This window comes from Mugil cephalus, chromosome 9 (genome assembly GCF_022458985.1).
Source record: "Mugil cephalus isolate CIBA_MC_2020 chromosome 9, CIBA_Mcephalus_1.1, whole genome shotgun sequence".
Lineage (NCBI taxonomy): Eukaryota > Metazoa > Chordata > Actinopteri > Mugiliformes > Mugilidae > Mugil > Mugil cephalus.
In genome coordinates this window covers 2,972,844-2,988,847 of record NC_061778.1, presented here as the reverse complement: position 1 = coordinate 2,988,847, position 16,004 = coordinate 2,972,844, and the positions used below count along the sequence as shown (strand labels likewise).

General features: G+C 43.3%; 2 protein-coding genes across 2 annotated transcripts; both read right to left on the bottom strand.

Annotated features, from left to right (window-relative positions):
- Positions 1 to 13: 13 nt before the first annotated feature.
- ercc2 (excision repair cross-complementation group 2) lies at positions 14 to 7,659 on the bottom strand. The gene is made up of 23 exons (XM_047593548.1): positions 7,462 to 7,659; positions 7,053 to 7,152; positions 6,755 to 6,832; positions 6,571 to 6,633; positions 6,333 to 6,446; positions 6,068 to 6,184; positions 5,570 to 5,686; positions 5,240 to 5,363; positions 5,058 to 5,154; positions 4,829 to 4,962; positions 4,128 to 4,296; positions 3,889 to 4,007; positions 3,718 to 3,787; positions 3,423 to 3,492; positions 3,070 to 3,171; positions 2,903 to 2,966; positions 2,650 to 2,771; positions 2,436 to 2,528; positions 1,924 to 1,996; positions 1,753 to 1,823; positions 1,251 to 1,394; positions 1,000 to 1,143; positions 14 to 736 (listed from the first exon to the last, which is right to left on the bottom strand). The coding sequence occupies exons 1-23, from the start codon at positions 7,464 to 7,466 to the stop codon at positions 644 to 646; spliced, it is 2,283 nt and encodes a 760-aa protein (XP_047449504.1). The 5' UTR covers positions 7,467 to 7,659; the 3' UTR covers positions 14 to 643.
- A 931-nt stretch (positions 7,660 to 8,590) lies between these two features.
- zgc:154093 (uncharacterized protein LOC777623 homolog) lies at positions 8,591 to 15,698 on the bottom strand. Its single transcript, XM_047595029.1, has 2 exons — positions 15,541 to 15,698; positions 8,591 to 10,828 (listed from the first exon to the last, which is right to left on the bottom strand). The coding sequence occupies exon 2, from the start codon at positions 10,452 to 10,454 to the stop codon at positions 9,516 to 9,518; it is 939 nt and encodes a 312-aa protein (XP_047450985.1). The 5' UTR covers positions 10,455 to 10,828; positions 15,541 to 15,698; the 3' UTR covers positions 8,591 to 9,515.
- Between the last annotated feature and the right edge of the window lie 306 nt (positions 15,699 to 16,004).

The following is a 16,004-nucleotide window of genomic DNA, read 5'->3' as shown; positions in this document are numbered from 1 at the left end:
AAAAAGAAAAAACCAGAGTCAGCTGTTTAATACAAACATTTATATTACAACTCCCTGGTTGGAAGACAAATATTCATGTTTAGTATAAAATGTATGTACAGTAGCAAAGGAAACAGAACAGCAGATTTGTCTGTATGACAGACACTAGATAGAAGTATAAAAAACAACAACACAGCACATAATGTGTAACATTTTTCAGGATGAACTACTGAAAACAGTGTAAACATTTGTGTTAAGACTTAAATTCAGTCCTTATCAGGTTCATTATTGTTTTTTTTTTGTTGTTGTTGGTTGAACTATACAAAACACTGCATCAACATCTGCTTTTACTACTCTGGGCTAAAATGATCAGATTTAATATCTGAAACGGTTCTAATTGGTTTTCATGGAAGTTTACAGCTGAGTAACACAATGAACAGTACGTGGAGCTGAAATCCGTGAAGGTGAAACACCCTGGACCTGACAATATATTTAAACTCTAAAATACTGAGCAGGTTTTTGACAGAAATGAGCCAACCCTCGTTTGACACTTTCTTATGGGTGTCGTCGTTTGATGATGACGTCCTAAATGTGAGTTCTCTGTAGCGGCTGATGACGGCGTTTCTGCTGCGGCGACGACGACATCATGGAGCGTAGGTCACCTTCAAGTCTGATGAGCTATCTGAGTGATTTTCTGCAGCATCTCCTCCGACTCCAGCTGCTCCAGAGTCAACAAAGACAGACCCAGCTGGTCCTCCTGGAGAGAGGAAAGGTTCAGGTTTTATTATAAAAATAATATTTTTTTAATGTGCTGTAAAAACGGCGTCTGGTTAAAGCTGCTGTTTGCTACTATTTACAACCGTTCTTTACTGAATTAATAATCATGAATTTAAAATCCCTTATCAGCTCTTGATAATTATTCAAAGTTTATTTGTTTTGAAGACAACCTTGTTATTTCAGAATGTCCTAGACTAGCTACCTACCTGGTTAACAGGAAAAAGAAAACATGGCGGCGTGTACCTGTCTGAAAGGCTGAGCCATCTGCCTCAGGAAGTGCTTGGAGAGCTGGACGGCTTCATCCACGGTGAGATTCAAACTGCCGTCACTGATGTGCTCTTGAATCCAGCGAGGAAGTTTTCCACGTTTATCTGCTCTGGCGTAACGCTGTTGGAGGGAGGGGGGAGCAGGGGAGTTATAACAGCTTCTATCACGTCACACTGTGCAGGCTCTTAATCAGATCTGTGGACTTTAAATATTCAAACATCACAGACCTTGTCAGCAAATATCATGAGTCCGTAGTCGGTCTTGCCTCTGATGGCTCTGCCCACGCACTGAGCCGCGTGCCTCATGGCATCAAAGGTCAGGAAGTCGTTCTCTCTGATCTGAAACTGATCCCGAAGGTACTCCAGCCGAGCCTGAATCATGTGTGTCAGGAGAAAAAAGTCAGACTGAGGCAAAGAAAACACATGAAAAGACAGGATGCACATTAAAATATCCCTGCTTGTCTCTTATTTTTTTGTTAAATATTGTTCCTGATCTCAAACTTCACAGAAAAAAACAGATTAAAGAGAATATTTCTACTCTTAATTTAAATTTCCAAGCATATTTACGTGACCCACAAACTTTTCAAGACCTCAGCTGCCAGTTTATGAAGTAAAGTTTAATAAAATGTCTGTGGTCTGATTCCAAAATGACTGTGAATTAAGTAAAACAGCAGGATCTAAGTATATAATATATAAATAGAGACGTTTTGGATGCAGTGTTAGTTCTGACCTTCAGGATGCGGCTCTGCGTGTAAACGTACGGTACTCCAAACATGATGACGGCTCGACCAAAGTGGTGCACTGAGCAGAAAACAGAGGCAGACGAAATATATAAAACCATACGTAACTCTTTAAATTAAATTAAACTAAACAGGAAGTTTTAATAATAATAATAATTTACCAAAATCTATTCCTTCAGACACTTTTCCTCTGGCCACAGACAGGAGGATGGCTCCTCTGCCGTTCTCACAAGCCTGAAGAGCAAAAAGAAAGAAGGTCACAAGGAAAAACAGTCACAGTAAATGTTTATGTGATTTCTTTAATAGAGGACACACACATGACGTCACAAGGCCTCTGACACTAAATGTGAACCACAACGCCTGGATTCCAGTTGTTTCTTCTAATGCAGTGATACAGTTACTTCTCTTTTCTTTATCTGTAAAAATATAAAATCTATCTCTGACTGCTTTTCAAATCTGTTGTTTCAGTCAATCACACACGTCTCTCTGTGTATTTTTAAATAAATTTTACGGTTTAGACGCTATTAAAGCCTCTGATTTAACCTAATGCTGCTAATCTCCATGATCAACTGTCACTTTTTGCCGCTCGGTGGCCGTAACCATGGAGACTTCGCTGTCTGTGACGTCACGTACACACCCTCTATAGTAAAAAGAGAACAGAAATCTCTCTGACCTCTTGATATTTCTCCAGAGCCATGCTCGTCTCTGCAGCGTCTGGAGTCTCGATGAAAATCAGCTTGTTTCTTTGGATGTTCTCCAGGATGCCCTGCAAATAAAAAAAATAAATAAATAAATAAAAAACACCAAATAAAGAATAATTCAACTGCTAAACTGCCACTGACACTGTTGACTGACACACTCCTTTAACGATGTTACCTGACACTGACCTGCTCGTACCACGAAGACACGATGTTCTCCATGTAGACGTAGCTGGTGAAAAACGCCACGATCCCGTCGGGAACAACAGCCGACATCTCCAGGAGCAGGTTGCCATAGTTACGGATCACAGCTGGGAAAGAAGAACACACGCGTGTTTTTTTTGTTGTGTAGTGAGATGTCGTGTGATGAAACGGAAACATTTTAATTGTACTCATGCTGGGACGTGGCCGCTTTAATAAAAGATGAGACGTTTTTACTCACCAAAGTCTTCTCTGGTCTCAAACTTTGAGCTCAGAGCCACCTGGTCGTTTCCCCTGCCAACAATCTGAGGAAGAAAAAAAAAAAAAGAGAGATGAAGGATGTTTGTTTGTTTGACAGGATGTCTCAAATTCCTGTTACCATGGTCAGACTTAGAGATAGCTACACACCAGAGGGCAGAGGCAGGTCCGAGCCAGCGTCATGGTGAAGGACGCCATGGTAACGGGACGAAAGTCGAGGATTCGGGGATAAATGTCGAGAGGAGATAGAGTCTGAGGTGAGACAAATGAAAGGACGAGTCAGTGAGCGTCAGGATAAAAGGAGGACATATTCAGGATGTTAGCGTTGATACTTTTTAACCAAAATAAACTGTATCACGAGTATATAAATAAAAACTAATTCACAAAAAGCTACCAATCACTCTGCTGTGATGTAATAGACATTTTTGCAGGTTTACGACAAAAAGTTCCAGGTTTAAATGACTAAAACTAGCAGAGAGGAACCAGGCTGATCTGTAACGTACCCCTGAGGTGATGATGACCGACTGAAACCTCTGAAAAACAGGTTTGATGGCTATAGACGGATCCATGCAGCTGAGAGAAAGACACAGGGGAACAAAGATAGAAACAAAAGTCCCAAATTAAAAGGACACTCACAGAGTCTCATATCAACCAGACTAATTAATGATCACATTTAATTGGCAACGGTTCAGAAACACCAGGAATGTTTTCCATATCTTTATCATTAACTATAAAGGATGAACCCAAAAACAACATGGTTCCCAATTTAAAATCCATAATTCATGAGTTCCAGCTCACCTGAAGTGCAGCACAGGGTTGGTGATGGTTGGAGTTCTGTCTTCAAAGGGCTCGATAATAATAGTAAAACCTTCACAGAGAAAGAAAGAGAGGGAGGGAGGGAGATGTGCAGTATCTGCCAAAAGATAAAAAGTCACATGTTCACGTTGACAAACACGAGTGTCTCGGTACCTTGACTGTAGGTGCTGACGAGAGTCGCAAAGTTAGAGATGAGAGTAACAGCTGAGAAGTCTGCGATGTCGGCGATTTCCAGGGTTCTCAGCAACGACTGCAAACGCTCTGCACAAAACCTGCAGAGACACCAAGAGGACAGGAAGAAAGAAACAAGGGATGAAGGGAGGGAAGAAAAGATGAGAAAGGGAAGAAAACCCAAATCAAAGTTCATGAACTTTCGTGAAGCCAGAACAGACCTGAGAGGCTTGCGGTCGATGCAGACTTTTTCAAAGATGTCTTTGAGGAACTGGGGGGCGCTCTCCTGCACGACGTGATGGACCCTCAGACGAGACTTCAGATACTCCAGGAAACGTCTCAAGAAACCGACAAAGTGCTCGGCCGTGCGGATCGTACCGGGGACAGCCTCTAACGGAGAGAGATCAGTTTATTGGAGCCTCAGCTCAATGTTTTCAGACTGTAAAGTTGTTTTAGTACAAACAGGTAGAAAATCTCTATATAAATACAAGACACTGTGTGAAAATAAAGTCGGATAAATTAATTTTTTTACTGAATTTCTTCTCATTTTGAAAGACTAAAACTGAATTACTGTGTGGAAATTGGCTGTTAAATTAGACAAAACAATTAATTTCTTAATTAATTCAATGAGGAAGAAGAAACCGAACAAATGTTTTATATTTCTAAAGGAAATCGGACTTTTTTGACATTTGTTTTTTTCCTCTGATGAAGCATTAACTCTAAAAGCTAAAAGCTGCAAACAGGCTAAAGTTTCTTCTTCTGTGGTTTTCTGTGTCTGGCCACGTCATCTGTTTATTACAGTATTGACATGTTCTCTTACATCTTTTTTTTTTTCCTTTTCTCTAAGGGTGTGATTCTTTTTCTAGAATCCGAGCAGAGAGTTTGTTTGTTTTTAACGTTTAATTCTGGCGATTTGTCGAACCTTGAAGAATTTCATCAGGCAACACTGGATTTGAGAGGTAGACGTCCGTTTCCCTGGCAACGTTGGCTTCCTTCAGCCCCTCTACCAACCGTCTGTACTCCTGCTTCAGCTTAGCGGCGTCCGTCTCCTTTATTCTATCAGAGAGCAGGGAAGACACAGCGGCTCTCGTCTACGATCGGCTGCATTTTGATGCGTGCGCATGTTTAGATGTGTATCCAGTCGCTCTTACTTGTGGATGGTGTTATGCAGCGTGTCCACGTTGGTCTGGCAGCGGTCCAGCGTTCGCCTGGTGATGTTCACGCTCATGGAGTCGATGCAAACGTTATCTGGGGAGCGAGAGACGACGTCGGCGTGAAGCTGATTCTGATTTCTACACAATAAACTGTTAAATCCACACGTGCAGCTTCTCACCGATGTTATGAGCCTCGTCGAACACCACTACAGATTTCTTGGCCAGCTCTTTGGACACCAGGTCGGCGATCTTGGGGTCCAGCAGGTAGTGATAGCTGTACACCACAATGTTAGCGTGAAGGATCTGAAGAGGACAGGAGAGACAATGAGCTGCAGGAAGTACAACTGAAGATTATTAGTCTGTCTTTCTACAAGAACGTCTAAGTAATAAGAGAAATAAACCACTAAAATAAAACACCCCATTTTATTTTCCTCAAAACATGGAACTGATAAATCAGCAGAAATGTCTGCAGTTCCACTAGAGAAGCATTTCTCACATCAGTAACTCACCGAATATCGTGCCAGATAGTACGGACACCAGCCCTTCCTCCTGCCAAAGTCTTTAAGGTCATCGAGGTTGTAGATGCCAGCGGGGAGGGGCACCTGTCGGCCGACTGCGTCAAACTCCTACAAACAGAGGAGGATGAATCACATGAAGTTTGTCTGCATCAAAGTCAGTTTGAGAAAAGTAAACTTTTTAATTCCACATCAGTTCTCATGTTGTAGAACCTCAGTAAGTCTAGATCACATTAGTCCATTCAGAAAACCAGCTCTAGTCTGCAGTTACAACTGCATCCCCCCCAGTGAGGTAACACAGGTCATTTCTGTTTTTATTTCAACGGCTGAGACATCGGCTCATTAGTTCCAACCTCTTGTCCAATTATCACATGACATAGAAATAAGTTGCAAGGCAGCATCTAATCTCACACTTTATGCAAACAAACAGTTCAGAGAATATATCTTAATTCTGCAGAAACCTTCCAGTAATTCAGATCGGTGAGACCTTACCTCATAGAAGCGGCAGACTGGCAGGCCGGGGTTACTGTGACGTTGTGCACGAATGTACGACGCTGTCAGGCTGTGGCACTTCCCGTCGACCTCCTTACCAAAGCGCAGAGAGCTCACCTGTAAGAAGTTAGGTCATATTTCAGAAACAAACACAGAGATAAACGTGGTCATGCATCTAAAAAAACAAAAATACTATGCAGCTGCTTTGGGTGTTTGTATATTTTATGTGAGACTGTAATTTGCGGTGGTCTGTTAATGTTCATACCTCCGGGTGGATGCAAAGGTTCTTTCTGGAGGAAAGAGCCAGAGCCAGGAAGGTGTTGCTCTCTCCAGTTTCTTTGACGTAAAACTCCATCAGCTTCCGCAGCTCCTCCACGACCTCAGGAGATAAAGCGCATTTAAATACGACTTAACATGCGGAGATCACGTTTTAACTTCAAGGAAAGTTAAACTAAACTGTCGCTGCTTGGGTTTTAAACACATTTAATTGGACATTCATTCACCTTCTCGATCTCGGGAACTGTTCTGGAGCAGTATATCAGCTTGGTCACCTCCAGAGGATAAGCCTGTATAAGAAGAGGAAGAAGGAACCATGTTCAAACATCAGCAGCTGATGTCCACATAGAGTAAACCATTAACTCCAGGTAAGAATGAAAACACAGCACATCTGACGGAAGCTGAACTCGCCTTCTGGTAGGCAACGATGAGAGAAAGCAGTGAGATGGTCTTCCCTGTTCCTGAAGGCATCTCCAGGACTCCATGACCCTGAACACAAACAGGTTAACACAGACATTTCATCGCAGGAGTCACACAATACGACAGTGTAACGCAAGGACAGTAACTTTAATACATACAAACATGACAGAGTTGATGATCTTATAACAACATTTTGAAATGACGTTTCTATTCCTTACAAGGATAAAATTAAACTACCCAGCTTCATCTCTGACTGTTCGTATCTGCATCCCGTAGAAAAAAAAACTACCTTAGCATCCAGCGTCCTCTTCAGCTCCAGCATGTAGGAGTACTGCTCAGGATAGATGTAGTCATAAGGGAAATACACCAGCAAACCCTCAATGTTGAGCCTGGGGAGAAGCAGGAATAGTGTGTTAGCATCACATAGCATAAACACAGGCTACAAACTGAACTTTTGAAGAATCAAAACATGTAACTGAAGCTAAGCTAATGTACACGCAGGCTCATTAAGTCAAAAGAACAATATCAAATAAACTCACAGAAAGAAACGAGGATAAAGTTCGGCTGTTAGAGTCATATTTAACATTAGCTTAGCTCACTTGTGTCAGTTTGGTAACGTTAAACTTGGTGTTATCAGGTTTAATGTGACAGCCCATGTTGTCTGGAAGGACGGCTTTTATTCTCAATGAAATACTCACTTCATCTTTACTAAATGTTTCACAGAAGCTGCTCTTCTTTGTCGATTACTTCTGTAGTTTAGAGAGAGTCATCGATAACTTATATGAGAGCAAAACACAAAACAAACTACTGCAGTCAAGAAAAGGCCACAGGATGTTTCTTCTTCTCCTCCTTCTGCTGCTGCTGCTACTTCTTCTTCTACGCTCCTTTTTTAGGTCGGTTGAAATGCTCCCCGTTGAATTTCCGCCGTCAACTGGACGAAGAAGAAACTACTTCAACCGTCAACTGGCGAAGGAAAAAATAAATAACTGAACTAATAATAGTGTTTTGATAAACCTACAGTATAATAAAATATGAGCATCAAATTACGGCAGGTATATTCATTGTGGCGCTACAGTTCGTTTAATCATGTTAAGAGTTTTATTTGAACCGCTAGCTACACCGGAAACTTACCATGTTGTTATTGACGCCACATTGACGGTTACGTCTGTTACGTCGCTGGAGATATGTAGTGTTACTTCCGGTTTTGTTTTCAGAACGAAACAAAACGAATAACCAGAAGATACCGTTCCGTAACAGACAAAAATCAGTGACATACGTTATGGCGACCTTTCTAGCATATAACAGTCAGCTTACCATAAAGACGTGTAAGTCTAAAAGTAGACCCTCTTTATCGATCACGGGATCCTCAATTTACAGGAGGCCGAATTGTTTCCTTCTTTCCCTTTTCACTTTATTTTGAAACACCTAAACGGAAATAGTCGCTTGCTTTTCTTTGTATGTTGACACAAACTTTACAAATATAACTTGATGTAGTTCTAGATATTGGCCACTGGGAGGCAGTAAACACAAACATAATGGAATTGAGCGGCAGATAACATTAGTAATAAAAGTATAACTTCCGCTGATTCCTTCAAAATAAATCAGAAAATATTATTAATGGACGCTTTATTTTACCCTTCAGTGTTAGTGAATAAATTGTTTAATATCTGAATATTTCCATTCCATATTAATTTCACATCTGGATAAATCTGATTTAATCTGTAAACTCTGAACCCTTTTAATAACAAAATGAATTCCCTTTCATTACTTTTAATATTTCTATGACATTTAAGTGTGTGTGAAGAATTAATGGCCCATGCACAAAGGTTTATTTATAGGAAACATTTATTCATTTACAGAAGTATACACAGCATAAATGACATTTGAATAATAGGCTACTGTGATAATGCAGACAGTGAATGTTTGGGAGGCCGACGGCGAGCCACAAAAACGGAGGAAAAGACCAATATCTGGAAAACGGTTTCACAAAGCAGCACTTCTCTGACACTTTAAAGTCTTTTAAACAACGACAATAAACATCCTCAGTTTCCCTCCGATCAACAAATGAAAAATTCCAGAAAAATGTTGATGGCCGCTGTCCTCAAAAGCATCTCTAGAGACGGCTGATAGGAAACATCAGTAAATCCACCAGTTCTATATATTTCACGTGAAAGAAGCTGTTAAGGATGAAGATATTAATATTCATGAAGCTGACAGTTCAGGCAGTTAAAGTTGAAGTAGGACAGACCGTGGCCTGCAGCGTTTGAACTATTTGTGTTTGCAGTTCAGCTTTGTCTTCTCACATTCAGCGTTGCTAGAAACAATTAGCAGGTGTGCAGCTGATCATTTTTCCCAGTTCCCTTCCGAAAACGTCTGATTGGCAAATTTGATTAACAAGCAGAGACTTTAACAGAACCGTTGAGAAAGACAGACGATGCAGCGGAGACAGTGGAAGGTGTTTTTCTGAGCATCGGGAATGTTAAGAGTGTGAGGTTCAGCTCTGGTGAAGGCTCCTAAGGACCGGCCCGTTTGCCTCGGCTCTCGTCATGTTGAGCTGTGACGTCCCTCCACTTAACAATAATGTCCACCTTGTCAACACTCAGGTCTTTCATTACCTCCAAACTGTGTCCTCCACCTCCTCCTTCTTCTTCTTCCCATTTCTCCATCTTTCAACCTTTTCATAAAGTTTTTTTAAGGATATATTAAACCATGTATAAAAATATATGTGTCATATGAGTGTTTCTATTATTGTTCACAGCTCACAGCGGTCGTCCACTGTCTTGTAGCGGTCCATGATGCTCAGGACGTCCTCCAGGATGGAAGGGCCCAGATCCAGGTCTAATCCGGCCAAGGAGTCGGACCGGGACACGGCCGACGAGGCCTGGGGGTGGAAGGGGGCGCAGAGGGGCGACTCGCTGCGTTCGCTCCTCAGGTCCTCGTTGCTCAGGCCGGCGTCCGAGTCCAGGCTGAGGCCCCGGCGAACGTCCAGCGGCGCGCAGATTTCCGACATGGAGTCCTCGGACGAGACCTCCGAGAAGGAGCCGGAGGACGGGACGAGCCGGCGGATGCCGGGGGACAGGGAGATGTCGCGGCAGGGCTCGGACGCCAGGCGGCCCACCACGCCGTTCTCGCACAGGGACAGCGTCGGGTGAGGGCTGTCCGAGGGCCGGCAGCCGTTGGCCTGTTTGTGGTTGGACTCCGGAGGAGGCGGCTGATGGTGGTGGTGGAGGTGGTTTTGCTGAGGAGGGGGGTCGTCCAGGTGGAGGCGTGGGGGTTTGGGCGGAGCCTGCTCGTGGGCGATGAACACGGGCATGGAGATGGTGGTCTTGAGGAGGCCGGAGGAGGAGTGCTGGTAGTGGTAGCCGTTGTAGGCGTAGCTGTGCGAGTCCTGCTTGCCGGCGAAGCCGCCGCCGCCGCCGCCGTCGTCGCCGCCGCCGTGTCTCTCCACGCTGTACGAGCGCGAGTGTCCGTTCTGGGCTCGGCTCTGAGACGGCAGCATGTCCATCTTGCCCTGGAGGAAGCCCACGTCTCCGAACATGTCGCCCTCCCCCTCGGGGCCGACGTGCGCGCTGTGACGGACGTCGCCCAGCGGGGGGCTGATCATGTCCCCCGACAGGACGTCCCTCAGCCTCAGCTTCTTGCCCTTCTTGGGAGTTGTTGTCTTTAGGTACATCGGCGTCTTTGCCGGCATTTTGCTTCTTAACAAAAACTCGACAGCCACACCGTCAGTTTCCCACGGGGATGGAAATGTCAACAGCTCCACTTGATAAGAAGCTCCGATCCGGTCTGTGCTGCTTCTTCTTCTCCTGCTGAGTTTTAAGTATGTAGGTCGGCCGGTGTAGCGACAGCAACCCCAGACATGTGACTCGGGAGGAGAGGAGGAAAAGGCCTTGACCTCAGATCAGCTCCCTCTGTCTTCCTCTCATACGCAGAAAAGCCATATCCAAGCAGACGCTGAGTCCCGCTCAGGCAACGAGGGCGAAGGGGGATGAAGAGTATGATCTCTGGCCGCCTCGACGCTCTGCAGAAACTTCAGGAATGCGACATCAAAAACACCGAAGGGATCTGTGAGGAGAAGACGAGAGGGAGACGGGAGTGAGACAGAGGCCGAAGGAGATGGAGGAGGGAGGGGGAGAGGGAGGAATGAAGGAGATTTACAACTTTCTTTTCAAAGAGCCAGAGGACACATGATGGAAAACACTCCAAGAATCCTCGGTGTTTGCTGAGAGGGGTCCGCCGGCCCCTTAATGGTGTGAAAAAAAACATGTCAAACGTTCCCAGAAAAAAAAAACCCGGCTTCGTTAGTGGAAACACAAATTAACTGCACGGAAATTGCTGCTTTTTAGCGTGGTTACGTGTGGCGTCCTGTTATCAGGCCAGAGCCCTAAAAGTGTCTTTACGGAGACAAACAGGCTGAGTTATGGGACGACACCACGCAGGTCACGCCTGGAGCTCGCGTGTGATCTTGTGATTCAGTCAGCATCCGAACATCCAAACATTCCTGCTGTTATTCAACTGCTGGGTTTTATCTCCAGGCTGAGTTTGGAAGGAGGAGGAGGAGACCAACACTTTTAGATGTTTACACCTCATGACTCCATATATGTTTGCAGAGTTAATTTAAATAGAGCATGAAGTGGCCTGAGGTTCATCTTGTGACTGGATATCTACGAAAAACCGGTCTGATTTTCTGCCCTTAAATCTCCTCGGTTTTTTACTTCGGCATGTGACTGAACTCTCTGTTTAACTTTCTGTGCTGGGTTATGTTTTTAAAAAAAGCAGCAGAATCAGTGGTGTTCTTGTCTCCTTCGCGCCTCAGTGGCATCTGAAAGGCTCCTGTGAATGTTCACACAGGGGCCTCATTTTAAAGGTCGCGCATGTGAGCTCACACACAGAGTTAAAAATGTCGTCTTCTTTTAAGTAGTCGATGTATTTTGAGGCTAATTGAGAAGAGCTGGTTAAAATAAATGAGAACTTTTTTTAAAAAAAAATACCTCAAACTTAACAAGATCTATGGTTCTTCTTCTACTATTTGCAGCTCGTCCACAGTGAGTTCTTTAATCGCCACGGACACAAACTGCAGTATTTCCTGCCGTCTTTTCAGGTTGAAGCATGTATCGGGACGTCACACGCAGGACACTCAGGAGACAAGCTTTAACCGGCAGGCGAGAAATTTACTGGAGGCGAAATCTTGTAAAAACTGCTCTTAGAAGTTGGATTAGTCTAACTTGGACAGATAAAAAAATAATAATGACTATCATCTTGGTACAATTAAAGGGTCAGTATGTATAAGTTAGTGCCACCTAGTGGAGATTTTGCAGACTGATTGAAAACTCTCTTTTTTCAAACAAGGCTCCACTCAAACGCCAGCTGCTCCTGATGTGTGTCTGTTCCTTTTCCATCACTGGTTAGTTCTAAATCTTCTAACCAGATTATTGTCTCCTCTTTTGAAAAAGTGATGAGTAACCTTCCTGGCGGGAGAGTCGGGGCCGGTGCGGCAGCGCCGGCATCAGGTCAGCTGGCACCGGGTACATCTGTCGTAATGAGCTCAGCGCTGACACGCCGATAAACTCAAATCTGAATAAGTCTGACTGTTCCTGAACTCCCCCGACGTCGCCTCAGACGGTTTCTGATAAATCCCATGAGATCATAGTGATGTTTCCGGTCTCATGACTTTTTCTCCACTGTGAGACATGTTTACAGCTCATGGTTTCATTATCACGGCTGATCATGGTGCTAATTAGCAAATGTTAGCATCAATATCACTGTGAACATAACTTTAGCATTGAACTCAGACTTGTTGGCTTAGCTGCAGACTCTCAATGAAACTGTCCAACAAGCAAAACGGCATGCAACAACTTGACTGTTGCAAGGCATTCTGGGAAATGTAATAGATCACAACAATAAAAGAGGGAAGGTTAGATAATTAGATAAGTTTAGAGGCTGAAAACCTGGAGGCACAAGCACTTTGAATGGTGGACGTGGACATTTTACATTTCTTACTTCAAGCTACCTGCTCATTAGCTTTGCTAACGCGTTAGCCTCTGTAGCTTCCAGATGCAGACTTGTAACAAAACAGCTCAAACCGTGAAAAGATTCTTCATGCAAAATTTTGGGATTTAGACTCTTTCCTTTCTCCCTCCGTCCCTCCAACGCCACCATCCACAAATATCCGCCGGCCACAAATGAGAAACAAAGCGGGGGCAGAAATTCTCTCCCCGTGAACCCGCAGATTTATTAAAGATGACATCTCAAACAGCTCGGGCCTAATTTAAGCCACTGAGAGTCGTAAAGAATTAGACATTAAGTTGTCAGCTCCGGGTTTAACACAAAGAGAAACAACACCAAACGCTCGAAAACTGCACGAGAAATGGAACAGATGAATCCAGCAGCTGTGTTAACAAAAGAATCAGATCTAATGAAGGGAGGGCGGCCTCGTTAAAAACCCACGAAAACAACCAGACTGAGACGGGACAACAGTGCAAACAGGGATAATGACAGAAGAACTGGACCGAACAGACGGGTGGAGTTTGTGTTATAATTTAAGCATTGCTTTATTTTGCAATCGAGTTTGTTAAATACGTCTCAAAAAGCCTGGAAAAAAAGGAGGAAATTTAGTCTCTCTCCCTCGTCTTTTAGGTCAGTGTGTGACTGTTATATCACATCTTTAAACTCTTCATTAGTAAAGTTTAAACTCTGGTTCCAGACTGTTTCAGGTAAACACAGACACACAAACATTTACATTTACCTCCTGTTTTTATGTGAAACAAAGAGTAAATTCAGTAAAGAGAAAAGCTGCCACTATTCAAACGTCTGACCTGTGGTGAACCTGGAGCTGCAAACTTCTTTAATGACGTTAGTGAGGAAATTCAATCAATTTGGAGTCGTCAGACGTTCACATGCTCAATGTGTGGCTCACATTCAGATGTGGTGGAATTGAATCACAAAGATCGCAGTTCTTCTTATTACTTGGTCATAATGTTGATTTAAAAGGGCAATTTATAAAATAAAAGTCCACAGATATGTTTGTAGTAACATTTAAAAAAGGTGGTTCTACCGGGAGCTTTCCAGATTATCCATGTTTGCTCCCAGGTGAGTTTTTAGGTCAAACCTCTGACCTAAAACGTCCTGACCTCCACCCTGAGGCCAAGTCCGAACCATCCAGCAACTACACGACCAACTCAGGACCAGACACTATTCTCCAAAACGCTCCTCTAGTGTTCGTCTTGCCAGTTTTTTTTTTTTTTTTTTCAGAGAGGAAATGTATCTTTGCTCCTTTTCTGGAATTTGGGACAGTGCTGATGATGCAATCAGCCACAGAGGAGGCTGGTCTGACATCTGTTTCTGCTCTCAGGCTGCGTTTGTTTCCTGTATCTCAACAGAAGAAAAAAATAAAAAATGGGCCACAGAGCCTCCACACCAGTCAGTCCTGTCGTCTCCCATGACAAACACACGCCTGGACGCACGACGCTGCTGTTATTGTTGTCATCCTGCGCGTAATTGCGCACAGCAGGAGAGCGTTGGCAAAAAACAAAAAAATAAATAACAATAATAAAAACCATCTCGCTCGTCTGCTAATCCGTTTGTTTTTACCATAAAGCGGATTCTGACAGTAAAACAGGCTGTAGTGAAATATGTTTGTGTGAGTTAATGGTGACTAATGTTCCTGTTAAGTTTGTGTATTCGGTTTCTTGGGACCAAAAATAGATTCCTAGAACTCGTAATGTGCATCCACTGAGTCAGATGATTCTAAAACCAGAGACTTTACTTTTAATCCTTTTTTTCTTTTCCTTGTAACTCCACGTGTGTCTGGTTGCACATTAACAGACTTAACCAGAAACACTTCTAACGCGCAAGGTTTAAACATTAAAGCATGAAAGTTGAAGAATATAACCCCCACTCTGCTTCCCTTCCTCCGTGAGTGTTATGTAACCCTATCCTCTGAGATCACCCCTTGTCCTCCTGTAGACTTTGACTAGTGGAACGAATCCACCTCTTCCTGGTCTAATCCACACATACACACAGCACACGCGTATAAATGCATATTTTTTGGAGGCTGTTTTGAAAAAGCGCGAATGAAACACACCGAACCGGTCCCCTGGTTCCCCGCGGTGCGGCGTGACCTCCGGTTCTTTGGCAGCAGACCAGAGTTTATTCCTGGGACGGCGCAGGTAGCAGAGCAGGTAACTGCCAGCATGAGTCACTGCCTTTTGTGCTTTAAAATGATTTCGCCATGCACGGTTAGCCCTGCCTTTCTGGAGAATTTCATCACGTCTAAAAGGCTGCTGCTGCTGCTGCTGCTGCGCTTAATCAGCTTAACAATTAGATCATCACAACCCGCATGGCTCATATTGTCCATTATTGCTTAAACTGTCTGCATGTGTGGTGAGACAAGGATTACTAAGATTGTCACCAAACACAGACTGGAGGTTAAGAAAAAAACTCATGAAGTAAATGAGAGGATATAAGTTTTTTGTATAAATATGTGTGTTTTAATTCTTTCCTCTTCACTCCTTCAATCTGACAAACTGCGCACGTTGCGCGCTGGAAGCAAAGGGAGTGTCACTCACTGATTTCCCAGGCTTTTTATGTTAACAAGCAAAATGTTCTGTCTTTGCTTTTGGTTTTCTTCTTTTTGTCATTCCATATAATAGAAAACAGAAGCTCTATTCATCAGGTAAACAGCGACCGCAGACCACAACAACAACCGAACGCATTTAAACCCAGGAAAAAGTGACAAAAAAAAAACACGAAAATAAATTATATGAAGTGATATTTACCTCCAGAATGAACTCCGTTTTTAATTTGTCTTCGCTGGGTGTAAAAAGTATAGTTTAGTCGCAGTGTCCGGGGACACGGAGCTGAGCTTCAGGCTGGTAAACCTCTTACTGGAGGGTTATTACTGTCTCTGGAGCGCTCTGGACGGAGAAAGTAAAGCTGCTCCAGAAACACAAGAGTCAAAACGAGGCGCTGAGCGCAGAGCACATCCGGTGGGACACTTCACACAAAAACTAAACAAGGTTCAGTCTGGGGTTCAAAGAGAATAAAATACAAGATATTCATTTGTACATTATCAAATTCTTCTTTCTTTCTTTCTTTTTTGTGACATTTTCTGAATTTAATTTCCACAACTGATTTCAATTATCAATAAATAAACAGAGAACAGGTATAATTAATAGTGAGATTGTTCTAGATTGTGTGTAATTATGTCTGTTTCTAGTAATTTTTTTTTTATTAGTGGTGC

Excerpts from the sequence above, each read along its gene's own strand:
- ercc2 (XM_047593548.1), bottom strand. Across the intron at positions 5,155-5,239 it reads CGACGAGGCTCATAACATCG|ATAACGTTTGCATCGACTCC; the intron begins GTGAGAAGCTGC and ends CTCGCTCCCCAG. Across the intron at positions 3,493-3,717 it reads AACCCTGTGCTGCACTTCAG|CTGCATGGATCCGTCTATAG; the intron begins GTGAGCTGGAAC and ends TCTTTCTCTCAG.
- zgc:154093 (XM_047595029.1), bottom strand. The coding sequence starts at position 10,454 with ATGCCGGCAAAGACGCCGATGTACCTAAAGACAACAACTCCCAAGAAG.